This window comes from Eucalyptus grandis, chromosome 3 (genome assembly GCF_016545825.1).
Source record: "Eucalyptus grandis isolate ANBG69807.140 chromosome 3, ASM1654582v1, whole genome shotgun sequence".
Classification (NCBI taxonomy): domain Eukaryota; kingdom Viridiplantae; phylum Streptophyta; class Magnoliopsida; order Myrtales; family Myrtaceae; genus Eucalyptus; species Eucalyptus grandis.
In genome coordinates, this window is record NC_052614.1 from 9,144,897 (window position 1) to 9,164,176 (window position 19,280).

A 19,280-nucleotide genomic window follows, 5' to 3' on the forward strand; every position below is an offset into this window, starting at 1 on the left:
CTTGGACCTGGGGAGAGCCTATGGGAAGACAATAATTCCATGTTGACGCGCTGACTCGGGCTCCAACTCACCCATCTTCTCTCCCACCTCGCGGCTCTCGAAAATCCATTGCAGCCCCCCGCCTCGCGTTCCGCGATTCTCTCTCTTCTGTCTCTGTCTATTTCTCTCTCTAGCCATTCCCGTCCAATCACCTGCGCGACACTCGAGCGCGCGCGCGCGCACGCGCTGTCGGGGAGCCGCGGAAGTCCGGTTCCGGGGACGGACGGAGGGCCGGGAATGGGCCACCACCACCACCAGCACGGCGGCGGCGGCGGCGCCGCCGGTGCCGACGGCGGCGTCTCGCAGCGCGTCAATAGCCCGCGCTTCTCCGGCCCCATGACGCGCCGCGGCCACTCATTCAAGCGCGCCGGCAGCGGCGGCGGCGGCGTTCAAGGCAAGGACTCGGGCGGCGGCGCGAGCTGTCACCACGAGGTCATCGATCTCCCGGTCGGCTCGCCCAGATCTGAGAATGGGACCGCCCATCAGGCGGCCGCTTTCGATTTGGTCATCGACAGGAGGCAGGCCCACGTTCGCTACGACCTCGGGGAAAGGCTGAGGAAGCACTTGGGATCGAAGGAAAGGAAGAAGCTTGGGCACTTGATGTTCCTGCTCTTTTGCGGGGTCTGCTTGTTTCTGGGCGTTTTCAAGATTTGCGCAACTGGGTGGTTTGGATCCGCCATCGAGAGAGCTGAATTGGATCGGGTTAGTTGGTGTACATCTGCTTGCTTACTCGAGAGTGGAATAAAAGAAGAAATTTTTCTCGGTTTTAGCTAATTTTAGGATGGTTTAGGTGAAGAAGAAGTAGTGTTCTATGTTAAAAATAAGTTGACTAAATCTATGGAAAAGGAAATGAGTTGGCTTTGCTACCGGTTTTGGATTGTTTAGTGGGTTAGCTAAATTTGTGGTTATTCTCCTTCTTTGTCCTTTTGGGTTAAACAAACTGAACGGAAACTTGACCCATACGGATCTACCTTTGTAGGGAAATTAATTTGAGGATTGTTTATTATCAGGACGAAGGGAGAGATTAGGGGTGGCGCATGTTTAGATACTATGATCAATTCTTCATTTCATGACCTGATTGTGACTTTTAGTGGTTTTTTTTTTGGCCAAGAAACTATATCTGAAGTACCTAGAATGGACGTTTTCCTCTGCGTATCTCTTCTCTGTTGATGTTATACAAGGGCTTAGGAATCCTCTGCTTAAAGGTGGCACAAGGTACTAGTTCCTTTCGATAGTGTCGTCAAGCCTATCTTCGTGTTTGATGTACTTTGCCTGAAAAATCAGGGGTATGCATATCTTGGGAAAGTGCATTGACCTCAACTTGTTGTGGCCAATGATCAGGCCTGTTTGCAATGTAGGTAGTGACGCTCTCAATTTGGTGGGAAATTAATGAAAACTGGTTGTTTCATTGTTAATTTGCTACTTGTTTTTTCTGGTTCATGATGGTCTTCGACAACAAGAATGAGTTTTCCCATTCTCATGCATGCGCTTGTGCTCATATATTGTGTTTCTGCTCACTTGTTCAATTCTATTATTAGGTTCTACATGATCAGTCAGCTGCTCGTCAAAATGTGATCAATCAAAGGACCTCTTCTGATTATGATCATAGGGAAGAAGGAAGTGAAGTTGATATAACTTTAATGATGGTAGAATCTGGTGTTGTTGGTGACAAAAGCATGGCAGATGTAAGTATTGATGCTGGTGTGATGCTCAGTTTTCACTCATTCAAGATTTGGTTGTGAAATGAGACGTGGCAGAAAGCCTCGGTGCTATAAAATTCCCATTTAGGACCATTGGTATTATGGTCTTTCATGAGACTTAACTTTTCAATGTGAAACTTTGGTTTGTTCAGTATTCAGAGATCTGGTCCAAGCCCAACAGTGAAGACTTCAAACAATGCATTGATCAACCAAAAAGTCATAAAAGTAAGGAGGCTGTCATGCTTGGACGGAGTTGCACATCTGGTGATATGCATTCCTGTTCTCTCCATGCTTTTTGAAGCTTACAACTCTCACTTTCTTTTGCAGAGCTTGATGCCAAGACAAATGGTTACATTCTCATTAATGCTAATGGTGGCTTGAATCAAATGAGATTTGGGGTCTGGTCTCTCTCTGTATGATTATTTTGAATAATCTTCTGAAATTATTTTGAATTATAATGACATCAATAGTTCTAGAGTGCAGATCTGCGATATGGTTGCCATTGCCAAGGTCATGGAGGCGACACTGGTCCTTCCTTCACTTGATCACACATCATACTGGGCTGATGATAGGTTGGTTTGTTTCCTTTTCTCAATTTGGAAGCTACCAGTGGAAACGTTCATCTGATGCCTAATTATCTTGGCAAGAGGGAAAAAATCTGATGCTTATTGTTTCGTCAAAAGGAACACTATGTTTGTAGTAAAAGCAGAATCCTAGTTCATTTTTCAAGTTCTGTTAGGGTACTTAGAAAAATTCCTCCCTTTAGATTGGTTCTTCAGTCTTCAAATAAGAGGGCATGATTACTGAATAGTTTTCTTTTCCATCTTTGTGACCTTCCATGTAAATTAGGAGTCTTATTAGCACTATTAGCGCTACAGTTTGCATAATAATTCTATAGTTCAAGTCTCTTGTAGCTGGGCGTGTATTTCTAATTATAAATGGCTTGATGATCTTGTGTCTGCTTGCCTCTTTTTAACAAGCTATTATTCTGAAATATACGAGATGAGACCTCTCTAAGTAGCACAAGTACTTCCATGGCATGCATTTCTGTTGCTGTGGTCTCAATTCTCTTCTCTTCATTTGCAGCGGTTTCAAAGATTTATTTGATTGGCGTCACTTCATGGACACACTAAAGGATGATGTCCACATAGTTGAGAGTCTACCTCAGGCTTATGCAGACATTGAACCTTTCAACAAAACACCAATTTCTTGGTCGAAGGTGAAAGAATAATTCATGCCCGTTCTATCAGTTGCCATTAAGATATGCACTTATCTGAAACTGGGGCAGTGTAGTAAATGCAGAGAGTGAAGGGATGCATGCAGAGTTCGCCACTAGAAACTCTCTTTAACAAATAGAGGATCCTAAACTTCAATATCTCTCTCTTTTTGTTTCATCCTCTTTTTTCTGATTTCTTTATTTTCTTTGTTACAGAATGCATGTTTCAAGAAAACACAGCATTCTATCCTATCTTCGGCTTTCCATGGGTCTCTACCAGTTCAAGGACTAATGTTTTACTTTTCAGGTCAGTTACTATAAGAAAGAAGTCCGCCCACTGCTGAAGGAGCACAAAGTGATGTATTTTACTCATACTGATTCTCGGCTTGCCAACAACGACATAGCCAATTCTATACAGAAGTTGAGATGCCGTGTCAATTACCGAGCATTGAGATATTCAGCACCGGTTGAAGAACTTGGGAAAACCCTGGTTTCAAGAATGCAACAAAATGGAGGTCCTTATCTAGCTCTCCACTTAAGGCAAGTTCAGATCAATCCACTCTTTATAAATATGACGTTCAGTTTAGATGTAATGTAAGTTCATAGTTACAATTTCCCTTTTAGAATTCTGTCAATGAGATAAGTGAATGGTAGTTCCAATCAAAAAATAGTTTTTTGAGTGTTAAGTGACTTATTGACTTCTTCAGTACACTTAAAATGGGGACTAAGAACTGGTTGGTTGTTCTTAGTATGGGTTCACAGTCAATTCAGGAGCACGATGTGGGACTTTGAGATCCATATATCACACAAGTCAGGGCTTTGTCTAAGTACATTCCTCTTGACATGTTTTAGACCTGGTTCAGTGTTCCTGAAGACTGTGGTATTGAATTAGTCTTTGTTGGCATCACAACTCATGTTTTATTGATTCCTCACAGGTATGAGAAAGATATGCTGGCATTTACTGGCTGCAGTCACAATTTGACAGCTGAGGAGGACGAGGAACTACGGTTGATGAGATATGAAGTAAGTCATTGGAAGGAGAAAGAGATTAATGGAACAGAGAGGAGGTTACTTGGCGGCTGTCCATTGACTCCTAGGGAGACTTCACTTCTGCTAAAGGCTCTTGGATTCCCATCTACTACCCGCATTTATTTGGTGGCTGGTGATGCTTATGGAAAAGGAAGTATGCAATATCTGAAGGACGAATACCCCAACATATATTCACATTCTACTCTGGCAACAGAAGAAGAGCTTGCTCCTTTCAAGAATCATCAAAACATGCTTGCCGGTATAGATTACATGGTTGCTCTTCAGAGCAATGTGTTTCTTTATACTTATGACGGGAATATGGCGAAAGCAGTTCAAGGCCATAGGCGGTTCGAGAATTTCAAGAAGACAATTAATCCAGACAAGTAACTATTATCCTGTTCCTACTCTTTTCAGTTTGTCTGATTTGTTTTATTTTTCTCCCATTTTGATATTTGGTTTTGTTTTTGTCCTGATATGGATCATCGACAGGCATCTCATCTTCATCTCCTCTTTGTGCATGCAGGATGAATTTTGTTAAACTGGTTGATGAACTAGATGGGGGGAAGATTTCTTGGAAGAAATTCAGTTCCAAAGCGAAGAAACTTCACAGGGATCGAGCAGGAGCTCCATATTTGAGGGAGCCTGGGGAATTCCCAAAACTAGAGGAAAGTTTTTATGCAAATCCGCTCCCTGGGTGCATTTGCGAATCAACAAAGAGAAGGAAGTAAGGCTAAAAGGAGAACTGTCTCCTTTTCCCGTGATGCAATTTTGGGTGCATAAGAGAGATGAACGCATGCTGTCAAGGTTCAAGAAATCTTCTCAGCCGAAGATGCCACAGCTAGATCAGAAAATTCCTTGGCCTAGTGCTCAGGCTGGCCGGTATTACATTAGCGTCACTGAGCTGCTGAATTTAGGGCTGCTCAAGGGATTCTGGTGAATAATTTATTCAGAAGAAAATTTACAGAATACCATTGAAAGAAAGATTATGAGCCCTTGGTGCCAAAAAAAGAAACAAAAAGATCTGAGACTTTTCTGTTTAGGGGATTGGAGATATCCCATGAGGTTAAATTATAGTGAATTCGATTGTGTGGCACAGAAGACCTTGTAATACTCCAAATTACACAAAATGAAAGATCTCTCTTCTTTATCTGTAATTTTTAACTTTGGGTTGTCAAAATCTGGTTTAGTTTCATCCCATATTCAAATGCAAGTCTGTTATTTCACTCGTAGTTCTTGTAGCATGCTTATTAACAATATCAAGTTTCAGGTTATATACACGAAGTTGGCACGGTGCATGCGAATGCCATGCCATGCATGCTTTCTAGAAATAGATCTACAGGGCGCGAGAAATGACTTGAATAGCTAGGGTAGTTTCTTATTAGACTATTAGCTTTATGTCTCTGCTGCAGTCTCAATGACCACTAGCATCAGATCCCGGGGAATTTTGGTCTCCGAACCAGATTGCAGTTGGCTTAACTTTTTGTATTTCAATGTCAACTCGTGATAATGTTACTGAACGTAACAAATTCAATGTTTGAGAGATGATTCAGATGGAAGATTTTCAAAGTACGGGAGTACCCAAAAAAGGAGGAACTTGAACTTCTGTAGAAATCTATTCTTATTATGCTGCAGAGAATTGCAAACTGACACGCTGTTTCGAGCATTTTCTATCGATAGACAAGCAAAGGGCTTCTCTTGCAATTCCCTCAAACGTCTTGAATGGACGAACCTCTTTCTACAGAAGGATCACAAAATTCATTGCATGCACTAAAATTGCACTAAATGGCATTGGGAGACCAAGAGTTTTCTTGTTTGATGTACAGAATTTACACCAAATCAACATATATAAACACACTGAAGACAAGGCGATGAACTGAATCAAGATATCTCATTCACAAACGACGAAAATAAGTTCGCCAAAAAATCTCAATCTAGATATCCAAAAGAAGGGGGAAAAGGGAAACAAGAAAACAAAGGATAAACAAAACCCCCCCACCACTACAATTGCAGAATAGATTCGACAAGTTCATTAAGTGGCGCAAGCTCCTCTTTGTTGATCAACCGAAATTCCTGCATCAAATTAAAGCCAATCAAGACTTGCCATCAGAAGTCTTTTTTGTACTAGACTCTTGTTGTAAAGCTGATAACCTAACTAAACTACTGCTTGTGACTCAATATAGTATTTGAAAGTGTTTCCTTGACCCAAACTTAAGACTAAGGACATATCAAAGCCAATCTAAAAAGTATGATAGAATCATATGGGTAAGTCATATCTGTAAAGCTTAGCAGCTATGCTTACTTACCCATGTGAAGAAAACGAAATGCTTGAAGCAAGTGTTTAGATGAGCTTCTTCCTTCAAGTTCACGATTTTCTGAAAATGTGAATGGTAGATATGGGCGTAGACACGGAACAAGCGCTTGAAAATGGTTTTGACAACATCTTTGAAATTGCTCGGAAATGGAGCCCCTGTAAACATGTCAGCAGGGATAACTTAGTGCTTATGTAGTAAAAAGCAACTAACAAATTCATTAAATTTCTCTATGTTTTGAGTATGAAGTAAGCATGGATCTCCAGCTTTGTCAAGATATTTATCTCACCCAATTTTTGTGGGAAAACTGATTCATCATCAAGCTGAGCCTCAATCCAGTCCATCAAATACTCAACGTACTTAGGAGCTGACACCTCGATGGGTTTCTTAATGGTCACTCCATCGGCCCACCTGTACTCGTATCTGCAAGAGTTCATGTAGTCTCAATCAGGCCTTCTGTTATCATTGTTTGAACGCTAAAGGGAATGGGAAAAAAAGGAAAAAAAGGAAAGAAAAACGGATACTACTGTTGCGAAGAATAGAGCTTCATTACAGAGATCAAGACATAACAAATAACAATAACCATCTTCTTTGTGAATTTAAATGGAACAAAGATTCTGGGGAGTGAGCATCCATGTGCAAACAGACTATTTATAAGCAACTTCAAGGTTAAACGGCTGCTACACAAGAATGGATTTTCACATGAATGAACCTGCAAATAGGCATCAAATGGATTAAGTAAACAGAAATTTTATCGAGCAGCTTCATACTTTGGGCCTGCAGACATTGTCGGGCAGTTAGCTGGCGTGCAGAATTCAGTTAGTGTACCGTATAGAATGTTCACTTGATTGAAAAAGTCCACGGCTGTATAAAACAAAGAACCCAGACAGAAAATTAATCAAAGGAAAAAAATTGATTGTGCAAGAATTTAATTGTTTGACTATTCATATATTCTCATTAGCAAATTAATAATGCAGAAGTACTCACTGTTCACCGCCAGCCACTCATTGATGTCTTCTCCAGGGGGAAGCCGCACTGCTTCTCTCAAATTTCCACTTCCCAGAGTAGCGTCGATATGTCTTTGTAGTTGAGCACCCTAAAATTCGAATACAGGGAAAGAGGAAAACATGCGTAAATAAATTGCTTAGTTCATCCAAAGTAGATTGCTGAAGAGTAAATAGTCTTTAACAAGAAACACCAACCTTGCTCCCAGAAGGAGCGCTCTTTTTAGGCCGAAAAGTCTTCTGATTTCTGCACAAGTTGTGATTGGGTATGACACATGTGATTATTACTAGCGAAAAAGGGTGGCATGCCAGAGATGAGTACTTCAAAGAGCAACGAGAATCGAATTTAATTAGTTCCCACGTCCTGTTTCTCTTCTTCTTTCAATGACAAAAATCATCATCTGCAAGGACATTCTGTGACCACAGGATGATGCAACCGACTTAAACGGGCTCTGTAACAGCTTCTTTAAGGCTATAGAACTTAAAACGAGGGAGAAAAATCGAGCGTCACGGCAAATAATAGCGAGTTCAAAGTTCATCCAGATGGGTCCATTTTTCTGATCTACTTGCGCTCGTCGTATGGTTTAACATCAGACCAACGTTCAGTCGCAAACCAGGGAAAAAGAATCCACCATATCGGCAAACAATAAACAATTCAAAGATCACCAAACCGCGTTCATTTCCTAACTAATTGGCTGCTCTGTATGGTTCAAGATCAGATCAATGTTTGGTCGCAGAGTTTCCGGTTTCTGAAGCGGACCGGCCCTGGCATTAAATGCCGTCGAATGTTCCGAAACCGGAAGAGAGAATTAAAAACCATCGCGAAAGTCCGAATTACCGACACAAACTACGCAGCATCGTCATCCGCAGCCTCACGACGAATCTCTAGAAACGAAACGACATAAAAAAACAAGAAAAAGCCGACGTCTTTCCGCGATCATTCCATCCCATCACCATCCAAGCACGCAGACAGGTCGACAACGAATCCCGTTGCCCACCAATTCAGGCTCTCCGAGGCACGCCATCCAAAACCCACGATCGCAAACGCGAAAAAAAGCACATGCAACGCCAAGAACAGCAGCCGCGGCCGACCCGACCCAAGAAATCACGTCGGCCAGAAGCCCATCAACGAGAATTCCCGAAGCGAGAAAGATGGAGGTGGAAAAAAGGGAACCTGCTTCCAAGGCCGAAGAGACTCATGGTGACGAAGCGGTTCCTCCTGCCTCCTCCTCCTCAAGAAGCGAAGGAACAGAGCGCCAAAGGACATCCAAGAAAAGACGCGACGGTGAACGCAGACACGGAACAAAAGAGGTAAAGAAAGAAAAAACTTGAGAGCTGGAATTGAACATAGTCGTTTATATACGTAGGGAGGAGAGAGAGAGAGAGAGAGAGATGACAGGCTGTCATGAGAGAGAGAGAGAGAGAGAGAGAAACAGAGGAGAGAGAGAGAGAGAGAGAGTCTGTCTTCCTGGCCAGCAAGAGTCTCCCCTGTTTTCCATTTTGTCTTCCAATCTGCTCTTCTGGCTCTCTCTTCATTTTCTATCTTATTTCTCCCTTTCTTCTTATCATTCCCTTCAATTATTCTTTGGACCGTTTCCATTTCTTCCTTCTCCTCCTTTTTTATTTTTTCATTTTTGGGTATCACTTAGGATAACCTCCTTATCAGGGTAGTTGAAAAAGTCCGGGACCTTATTATATCCCATTAATCTCCCGGTTCAATTCGGATTCAAGCATGAAATTATCATGCACTGTGCGAGGTCAACCTACTACTTTGAGAACCAATTAACCGGTTCCATTCTTTAATGCTCTCTTTGGTCAAGCGCGCCGTGGTTCTCTGTACGGTAAATTTGTTGTGCTAATCTCGAGTTTTGAAAGAGAGGTGGTCCATTACAATTATTTATTACGTGGATCCCACGTATAAAAATGTTATATGCATCTCACAAAAAAAGTATAAACACATTATAAGTATTATATCTTTTGTATGGTATTCACTTGAGTGCTATAAAGTGAGTGGCCGTATGTAAATTATGACATTGGATTGATCGAATATAAGAATATGACCCTTAAATGAGCGTCGCACGAAAATTATAACATTTGTAATATTCTTTTTTCACAAATAAATAGGCCGACTTGGTTCATTGGACCATGGTCCATATAAGAAATTTCCTCAAGAGAGAAGGGATTAAGACAAGTGGCAACATATGAATGGTTAGGATGAAAGCAAAGGAGTGAGAATTTGGGAGAAGCAAAGCCATATCAACCTTGGTTTTAGGAAAGTGGAATTAAGATAATGATGCACACCAAAATCATGATGGGCATGATTTCAATGATTGGGGGATTTGGGACAAGAGCCATATCAACCTTGGTTTTAGGAAAGTGGAATTAAGATAATGTTTGCTTCCTAATCTTTCCAATATTCCTCTACTTCCAACTAGCTTTTCTATCTTTCCTTTTCTGGGCTTGCTCTCTCTGTCTCTTCTTCCTCTTTTTTTCTTCCTTTTCTGTGAGATATAACATCCCAAGGTTTTTAATTCTATCCCCTATGAATTAGCTGTCATATTGCACAATTTTTTTTGTGGCTTTCAAGATACATGTGAATTAAAAAAATTTGGTCAAATTCTGACTTATGCATCAACAGCTTTTTTAAAAAAGAATTTCTTCCTGACATTAATTATTTCTTTTTGGTAATAAATATGGTTGGTAATGGTATGACAGAAAATGGTCAATTTTAGGGGGTGGGTCCGGGACGTGGCAATGCATCAAAACAACTAGCTGGATACGCAGATATTCAACATGATGTGTATGTGGGGACTGAGCAAGGTGTGTGTTGTACGAAGTTGCGGAACAAGAAATCTCACCAATGTCGATCCAAATAAAGGCTGAGCTGGCCATTCACCTGGCCCCTCCGAGACAGTTCTGTGTCTTGTGGTTCTGGTGAGGTAATACAGATCATGGGCTTAGTAAAGAACGCAATTTGCTGAGCAGTGACAGTGAGCACCAGTTCAGCACCAGAAAGGACATGGCGGGCTGTAGAAAGCAAGGTTGGCCCTTTTGAGATTGACCATTTTGGCAATTTCCCAAGTTGAAAGATGAGTGGAATTCATTTCTTACCTAACCTTTTTCCTTCCCCAGTGGATAGGATACGAGGATTTTCCATTTTAAAGGTGTCGTTGAGTGAGATTTGCCCTGAGATTTATGTTTCCATACGCTGAACAGTGGAAAAGTGAGAAAGGACTGAAGGAGACGGTTACATTACCAACTCTTGAATCATGAGTATTCCCTGTGAAAAATGAGCTTGTGTTTAATGATTTGCCCGTTTAAATGACGAAGTCTCGCTTTATTTTTCTTCACAGAAGTTTGTTTGGTCACTGCAGGAGGCTGCCTAGTAACTTTCTGCACTTTTATCTCGTAATTTATCAGTCGAAAAGAGATGGAATAGCTTGTCTCATGAGTCATTTGAATGCTTTACTTGTGCTTTAAGTGGTCGCATTACACATGATTTTTCACGGTAGAGGCTTGAAAGGTTTTAAATCTTGGGAATCTCTCTCTCTCTCCCCCTCTCTCCCACCGAGAGACAAACTTCTTTTCAGCATATCCTTTCTATTAGTAGCTTGTATCAGCGAGTCATTGCAATGAAATATCTTGCTTACAAATCCTGACATTTTCTCCTTATTTTGTGAGATCAAGTCACTAATATAGAGAGAGATGATCATTGATTGATCTTGTTAGCTTATGCATAAATTAAATAACCAGCTACACATTGATCATAGTTCTATCCTCACATGGATTAGTCTTTCTGGTGCATATATGCATAATTTCACATCTCTAAGGGGACGAAATACGAAATGTTGAGACATGTACTGCTAAGTAGCTTCAGCACTGATTTCTTCCAGACCATGGGTTTCATTTTCATTGAACCTTCTCCTGCTGCAATCTGTTAAAATTTAAATGTCTTCCTGATGTTTCACTCTACATGAATGTCGAAACAGGATAGGGAGTCCAGGAAATGGCATCACTTCGCAGAGTCTTCCCAACGTTGATTTTGGCAGCTGTCCTCAGCCAAATTCTCACTGCAACAGCCCGCCTTTGGTGTTTGCTATGGAATGCAAGGAGACAACCTGCCTAGTCTGGCTGAGGTGATACAGCTCCACAAGAATCACAGTATTGGGACAATGTGGCTCTACGATCCCAACCCCGAAGTGCTCCGAGCTCTAGTGAACTCCGGCATCAACATGATCCTAGGCGCCAAAAATGAAGACCTACACAACTTGGCATAAAGTGTGGAAGCTGCCAAGTCATGGATCGATGCTCATGTTGAGTGCTACCAAGGTGTAAACATCAAGTACATAGTCGCAGGCAATGAGGTCATCCCTGGAGAATTGGCTCAGCGCGTGTTGCTTGCAATGCAGAATTTACAAAGTGCCCTCAGCGGCTCCAGTTTCTCATCTGTGGTGATGACCGTGGTGGTCTCGGGGCTGTCCTTGGAGCTTCTTACCCACCCTCAAGTGGCGCATTCACCGACAATGCGAAGGGCACTTTGTCCGGCATCCTGCAGTTTCTGTCTGACAACCATGCCCCTTTGTTGATCAATGTGTACCCTTACTTTGTCTATGCTGCAGACCCCACCAACATAAGATTGGACCATGTGCAGTTCGCTGCGCTGGGGCCAGTGGTCCGCGATGGGGACCTAAGCTATTGGAACTTGCTTGATGCGATGGTGGATGCTTATTACACGGCAATGGAGAGAGAGGATTTCCCTACTGTGGGCATGAAGATCTCCCAGTCCAGGTGGCCTTCTGCTGGAAATCGGAATTTCACAACTCCACAGCTCGCACTGACTTACAACCAAAATTTCATGAAGAACATCAAAGCAGGGACAGGGACGCCAAAGAGACCAGATCGCCACTTGGTAACGTATTCGTGATGTTCAACGGGGATCTGAAATCCACCGGCAGGGAATAAAATTTCGGTCTATTCTATCCAGATGGAACTCCAGTTTACCCATTTTTTCGTAGCTCCAATTGACAGAATTCAGCTCCGGCACTTTCTTTTGCCATATGCTGCAGACTGTTTCAGAGATAAGATCTTATCATGTGAAATTTGGAAGCTACAATGAGTATCAATAAACGATGCAATATCCGGTGAGCTGGATCACCTGTTATCTACATCTGCAGTTCTAGAATCTCACATTTGCAGCGGTGATGCAATGAATATGGGAATTCTGATTCTGGATAATCAAGGTCAACTCATCAACACATTAGCGAAAAATCCATTTCCTTCCCTCGTACATTTCCCTTATTCGTGTTATATTTGTTAGGCCAAAGTACTAGGTAAAGCTCTTGCGAAAGAACCGCCTGCCTCGATCTTCCGGTTAGCAAATTCAATACCACCAACTAAAAGCAAAACACAGCATCTTCTTATACAATAATAATAATCTGAACAAAAAACCTAGTCATGGACTCATAGGCGTGACGATAATTTCTGCTTCCTGCTATCGAGGAAAGGGTAGTCCGTGTACCCAACAACAGGATCTTGGGTATAGAAAGTCTTCCTAACATACTTGTTCAGAGGTGCATTAATCTGGAATCTCAGGACCAAATCTGGGTTGGCGATGAAAAGACGACCGTATGATACCAGGTCTGCATCGCCATCGGCTATGGCTTTCATACCGAGCTCTCTTGTGAACCCTCCACTGCAAATAAAAGTGCCCTGATAAGCCCTTCTCCAAGTCCTCATCAATTGGGCCTCCTCTTCCTCGCTTCCAAGTCGGCCAGACTCCGTTTGGCCATAAGCCACGTACCGCGGCTGAGTCACATGGAGATAAGCCAGCCTCGAGCCAAGTTCTAGCTGAAGCTTGTTGAGCCTCTCGATGACAGCTAGGCCCAGCTTAGGGGGATCAGAGTCCATGGCATCGAGGTGATCGATCGCCGGTGACATTCTGACTCCGACTCGATCTGGCCTAATGGCCATCGCCACAGCTTTGACAACCTGCATTATGAATCTGCACCTGTTTTCAATCGATCCGCCATATTCATCCGTCCGGTCATTTATCCCATCCTTCAAGAATTGATCGATGAGGTAGCCATGCGCTCCATGTATCTCGATTCCATCAAATCCTGATTCATGTCAAGAGTATCTACTTTCAGACCTCACGAGGACCGAGTTTTTTGTTTAATGAAACTTTAAATATTCGTCGTGCTTTAGATTCTCAGCAAAAAGGTAAACTATTGTGGACACTTTTAACATTGGGAAACCTTCACGAAGTAATGGCAGAAAGGATAAAGCATGCACTGTGGCAAAAGTGAGTTTCAGTCATGGCACCGCTTTTCAACTGAAAGATAATGTCATGCCTACTGATGGGAGGACACACTCCTTGTCACTCAATATGTCCCCCTTTGGATGATGCTTTTCCACAAGTAAACAGGACAAAAAAGCAAAAGCAATTGACAACGAAGCAATCGCAAAATATCCATCATGTCTCTTCAAAGCTTTCTCTATGAGGTCCCACCCTGCCAGTAGATTGAACATTTTCTTTCCCAATTATGCTACTTTAAGTTTACCCTAACATGGGGTTCCAGAAGTATGAACTAAGTTTGATTTGAGCTGCAATTTCTTTATCGAAAAGCAATGTGAGTACTAAACTTTCGAAGGCAGAAAACTCATTAAGGGAAACTCTTCTGCTGGAACTAATGAAGATAAGGCGATCCATGAACTAACCGGCTCGAATGGCATTTATGGCAGCCTGGCGATAATGCTCAACCATATCCTGTATATCAGAGTGGTTCAAAGCTCTGGGTTTGGGATAAATGGCATGAGACCCATCTGGCATCAGGATCCTCCACCTCTGACTTATTGGTTTGTCTGTCGACGACAACGGTGCAGCTCCCCCGGGCTGATAGACTGATCAATTCAATGTGTTCAAAACGGGAACTGGTAAGCACATCACAAAAAACAACATACATTTTGGGAAAGGAAATGTTATGCAGACTTTCGTGACCAAAAAATTAGAGGAAGTGGTCATAAATTGCAGCGCAATGATCATATCGAAATTTGTGTTATCTATGAGACCCAGCACGGACTCCGCAGCTTCCAGATATGCGATTAGTTTAGTACAGTTCGTTCAGATGCAAAAAAGCCAGAAAAGAACAGGCTACAAACGCACAAAGCAAAAGATCGACGCAGAGAATCCACCATCACCGACGATCTCGTGTGCTTATCATGGGGACAGGGGCCGACGGCTTGGCGCCGCGGTGGTGAATGCTGTAGAGAACGTGTACCTTGATGGGAGGCGCGGCCAACGTGCCAAAGTTGACAGAAGATAACGCTGCCTTTGGCATGAACAGAGTCCACCACCTTCTTCCATGCTCTCACTTGCTCTTCATTGTAGATCCCAGGGACGTGCGGGAACCTGCACTCAAAGTCGACCTCTACATCTTTCATCACTCAGATCTAAATGCCACGCAACAAAATCTCAAGATCAACCATTCGAAAGAGCTTTCAAAATCCCCTTTCAAATCTTAATTTGTGCTAAAACATATACTCATTCAGTCGGCAAGGACAAATTTCCCCACTTTTTCATGCTAATATCTACTACTAAACACTCCTCTCTCCAAAGAACCATTTCAACGTTGAAAGAAACCGAGCAAATCAAACCATTCATGCTACTCTCCCCCAAGTGATTAGTAGGAAACAGCAGCTTAAAACAGTTTGTAAATTCTCAACAACATTATAAAGAGTAACTTGATGAGCTATCTGGACTGCTAAGTACTGCTGTATAGCGGATAACATGATTCGTAGTGCTCATAGGTATTGCACGCTCGATCAAGTTACATCGTTTTCGGCATTGAAACATCGAAAGCTGCAGGGTTGCCATGGTCCCTGCCGTCATACCATTGTCATTTCCATTAGACACGCATACACGAGAGAGAGAGAGAGAGTAAATGATGGCTTGAGGTATTTTGTTTGCGGGATACGCTACTCGCATGTTGATATGGTGTCACCGACCAATTATCATTTTTCATGCGGGTCAGATGTTTTCACACACGACACCAAGAAAGATGAGATTAACAGCATGCCGACAATTGTGGTCGGTCCATCACAACATGTCACCATTGCCACGTGGTATAATCGCACATAAAATACATTTTAAGATCAATAATTACAATTTCATTTACCTCAACACACTCTTATAATAAACGCGATAATGCGGCAAAATCGTTAAGAACACCACAGATTGCGGCTTACGGTACATAGATCACACTTATTTAAGATGTGTTTGGGCCTGTGTACACTGACGTTTACTTTTTACTTAGCCCTTGGAAAGGAAAATGTGTTTGGTGATTTAGGAAAGGATTCAGCTAGCCTAACAGCGCCGTTTCTAGTGTAACGGTGCTAGCAAGATTACATATCCTATTTTGCGCAGAATGGGCAATCGGAGTATATTATATTTCGCTTTTATATTCTGCTAGAAATCCAGGCCTCGAAGAAGATATTCTTCATTAATTTATCGAATGATTCCAAATTGTGTTTGGACAAAAATGAAAATACCCTCTTGATTGTTTAATTCTACCGTAGAAAAGTTTATTAATTAACTCGCTATATGTGTGCACTTTTATTTTATTTTTTGTGGCCGGCCGTTTTGTAAGTAGGGCGTCCTTGGGAATTTCATTCTTTATTTAATCCTAAATACAAAAAAAAAATGAATTGATTTGTTTTAACCTACTTAAGCATTTTTTTCATAAAAAATATTGTTTGTTACACCAAAGGAAAAATAGTTATCCAAGATAATCTCCCATAAACAACATTCGTCAAGTGTACTTTTCTACTTGTAAATTATATTATAAGATGTAGTTTGAATTTATTTCTTTCTGGTTTTGTTTATAAGCAACAAAAATGATCTATCCATTATTTATTTATATAGATTTTTCTTCAGAAAGACAATGTTTGACTGCATCAGATTATAATTTTTTAAATATCACCATTACAAACAGTGAAATGAATTTGTAAATGCTAAGCATATTTGTTTTTTTTTTTTTTTCTCAATGCACTAGGCATACCTTTCAATGCAGCTAAATTTTAAATCAACTAAATAGAATTTAGACCTAGCAAAGACAACAAATGTTTCAGCCGGCCAAAAATAATATATATATATAAAAGCAACACATTATTTCTTACTTATTGTTTAGTACAGGACAATTACGTACTGTAAAAGATATATAAAAAACGTGGAATCCCACTTGGTATGATTTGCAGCAAATCTCATCGAGTGGGATTTTTAATTTCTCATCACGCTTCCTAATGTAAACGAGTGATGGAGACAGCGCGCTTACTTTTGGAACAGTGACAGTGCCGTCAGCTTATCATTTTCCTGCGATTTCTTTCTTATTAGAAAGGAAAATCATTTCCTCCAATTTAAGCTTATTATTTTCGATTTATGAAAAAGGTTTTCTGTCCATCAATTAGTTTTCCAACCTTTTAAGTTTTCTTTCGAAAACGAATCATTAATCTAAATTTTGCAACTCGAGAATTTGACTTTTTATTTTTGAAATTCAAAACTTTTGAAACTTTCTCCGTATAGAAATGACGAGATATAAATTCTCACTTAATTATTCCATAGTTTTCTGAAATATGAATAATATTTTAAGCAACAGAAAACTTTTTCCATATTTTAGTTGTTCCTTGTACTCTAAAAAAAGTGAAAAGTACCCTTTTGCTTGCCTATTGTGTAGAATATAATGCAAACTCCAAAAAAAAAAAAAAAAATTTGAAAAAGTCGTATGCAAACTTGTGTGTCGACATTTATATTCCTTGAAATTTTCAAGTCTCCCGAGTTAGGCAAAATCAAAGTAAGCACGTCGCAAGATTTTGAGAAGCTAAAAAGAAAATTGTAAAAATCAATCCAAACATGCTGGTAGATATATCTATTTGTAATTTGCCACATGACTCTAGTGGCCTTAACAATTCCCCAAATCGAGAATGATCGCGTCTTGAATGCATGATTAGATTATACTCCAAAAAGCTATTTTGACATGATAGTGAAAGCCACTAACCTAAATTTCTAATTCTTACAAAAAATCACTAAGCACATCAAAAGTGTACCGTGACGAGCCCTGTCGCGTCACTTATCTACCCTGGGATGTGAACGACTGACGAGCTATTCTTGTCGGGATCTGAATCCATACAGATGCGGCTCATCACAGCCATTGATCATGTGAGCTCTCAATGCTGTTTCGCATGATCAGCAGACACGATTATTTCGGGTATGGTTCCGGGTCGGAAATTTATGTTTTTTTTTTTTTTTTTTTTTTGGGCGGTGGCTTTGATAAGGGAATTAAAAGTAAATGTGGGGGGAGTGGGGCCTCCGACCAATCACCGACCGACGACCCTTCCGCCCATGCAATTCCAGCAAAACCTCGTTTTCTTTTCTGCATTTTTTTAATAAAAAAATATGGAGGAAAAAAAAAAAAAAAGCGAAAGCGCGAGGACCACAACGAGCGGAAAGTACGGAACTGACCCAGCCGCCGTGTCGGAGATCATGGTCCCCTCGGAGATGAGGAACCCGCCGGGCGTCGACCTCTGCGCGTAGTACTCCGCCATCGCCGGCCGCGGGATCCCGCCCAGAGCCCTGCACCTCGTCATCGGCGCCAGCACGACCCTGCGAATCACCCCCCCAGAAAACAAAGGCGAAACATCAACTCTTCCGAGCTCGGGATTCTCTCCGGCGAACGAAAGAGCACAGCCCCGAGGTGGGGGGAAAAAAGCGAGGGGAGATCGGAGAGACGACCGACTGACCGGTGGGAGAGGTCGAACTTGCTCATCTTGTACGGCGTGAAGAGGTCGGAGTCCGCCATGTCTCTGCTTGCTGAGGAGGCGGCAGCGGCGGCTGTTGTGACGGCGGCGACGGTGGCGGCGGCGGCGGCGGTGGTCGGAGTTGATCGGCGAGGCTAGTGCGAATCCGAAGGGGTCGGGGTTTTATAGATGAATCGGAGCTAAAGAGAAGAGAGAGAGAGACGATGGATCGTCTTGTTCTTTCTTTTTTCTACTGGGACTTCAATTATTGAGATGCATTTGGACGGTCGAGATCTGATCCGAGGCATTAAAAAAAGTGGACCGGGTTGAAAGAAGGTCATTGGGTTGACGTGTGCTGATTCGACGCGAACGGATGGACCGACACTTCGAAGATATATCATTACGTTTAAATAAAATCGAATCGATAAAGATGATCAATTCTTTTGCATACCTATTTGATTTTCACATTTCAAAAGCCGAATTCTTGCATTGTTAAGTACGATTTTTAGATATTATCAAAATGCTGAGCTGAGGGGTTGAGCCGTGGTGGCCATGGCCCTCCGACTATCACATTTATAGCAGAAATTCAGGTGGATCTTTTTCATGGGAGTTCTATTTTTGTTAATTTTTTTTTAATCACTACTCTCGATCCTTTATATGCAATATGAAGTAAGTTATATTTCGTTTTTATTCAGGAGTATCAAAATGAAATGGGAACTAAGTTTATTAAAAAAAAAAGAGTCACATGCATTTACTTTCAGTAGTAGGCAAACCTAGAAGATGTGGCATCTTCCCATTTCTGCGGGCTTTTCACCTGAAATTTCCTACAACTCTACATAATATTTCGAGAGGAAGGTGTCGGCGAAAAACCTGCGCAGAAAAACAGTAGAACAACAATGTAGCTACATTTTTTCCCCATTTTATGCATTTTTGCATTTACTTTGAGTAGGCAAACCTTGAAAATGTGGCATCTCCCCTTTTATGCGGGCTTTTCCCCCGAAATTCCTTACAACTTTGCATAATATTTCAAGACAAAGGTGTCGGCGAAAAAACTGCGTAGAAAAATAGAGGAACGACACTGTAGTTACATTTTTTCCCCATTTTTATGCATTTTTGCATTTACTTTAAGTAGGCAAACCTTGAAGACGTGGCATCTTCCCTTTTCTGTGGGCATTTCACTCGAAAATTCCGACAA

General features: G+C 41.6%; 4 protein-coding genes across 5 annotated transcripts; 2 read left to right on the plus strand and 2 right to left on the minus strand.

Moving 5' to 3' along the window:
- On the plus strand, nt 1-5,181 carry LOC104436421 (O-fucosyltransferase 35). 2 transcript variants are annotated; one of them, XM_039309034.1, is made up of 9 exons: nt 1-741; nt 1,578-1,724; nt 1,892-1,964; nt 2,067-2,137; nt 2,223-2,311; nt 2,826-2,958; nt 3,263-3,495; nt 3,891-4,243; nt 4,508-4,567. In XM_039309034.1, the coding sequence occupies exons 1-9, from the start codon at nt 277-279 to the stop codon at nt 4,510-4,512; spliced, it is 1,569 nt and encodes a 522-aa protein (XP_039164968.1). In that variant the 5' UTR covers nt 1-276; the 3' UTR covers nt 4,513-4,567. The 2 variants fall into 2 exon arrangements, with proteins under 2 accessions (XP_039164968.1, XP_010047482.2); XM_010049180.3 differs by having other exon boundaries at nt 5-741; nt 3,891-4,367; nt 4,508-5,181.
- Nucleotides 5,182-5,716: 535 nt separating this feature from the next.
- LOC104436422 (MOB kinase activator-like 1A) lies at nt 5,717-8,731 on the minus strand. Its single transcript, XM_010049181.3, has 7 exons — nt 8,472-8,731; nt 7,496-7,544; nt 7,281-7,389; nt 7,064-7,157; nt 6,583-6,716; nt 6,288-6,451; nt 5,717-6,054 (listed from the first exon to the last, which is right to left on the minus strand). Exons 1-7 carry the CDS (start codon nt 8,495-8,497, stop codon nt 5,983-5,985), a joined length of 648 nt encoding a protein of 215 aa, XP_010047483.1. The 5' UTR covers nt 8,498-8,731; the 3' UTR covers nt 5,717-5,982.
- On the plus strand, nt 8,496-12,221 carry LOC104439009 (probable glucan endo-1,3-beta-glucosidase BG4). Its single transcript, XM_039309279.1, has 4 exons — nt 8,496-8,608; nt 11,287-11,433; nt 11,577-11,653; nt 11,707-12,221. Exons 1-4 carry the CDS (start codon nt 8,496-8,498, stop codon nt 12,219-12,221), a joined length of 852 nt encoding a protein of 283 aa, XP_039165213.1.
- A 333-nt stretch (nt 12,222-12,554) lies between these two features.
- On the minus strand, nt 12,555-18,307 carry LOC104436425 (12-oxophytodienoate reductase 3). Its single transcript, XM_010049184.3, has 5 exons — nt 18,089-18,307; nt 17,811-17,951; nt 14,575-14,705; nt 14,015-14,197; nt 12,555-13,413 (listed from the first exon to the last, which is right to left on the minus strand). The coding sequence occupies exons 1-5, from the start codon at nt 18,145-18,147 to the stop codon at nt 12,758-12,760; spliced, it is 1,170 nt and encodes a 389-aa protein (XP_010047486.1). The 5' UTR covers nt 18,148-18,307; the 3' UTR covers nt 12,555-12,757.
- Nucleotides 18,308-19,280: the final 973 nt, after the last annotated feature.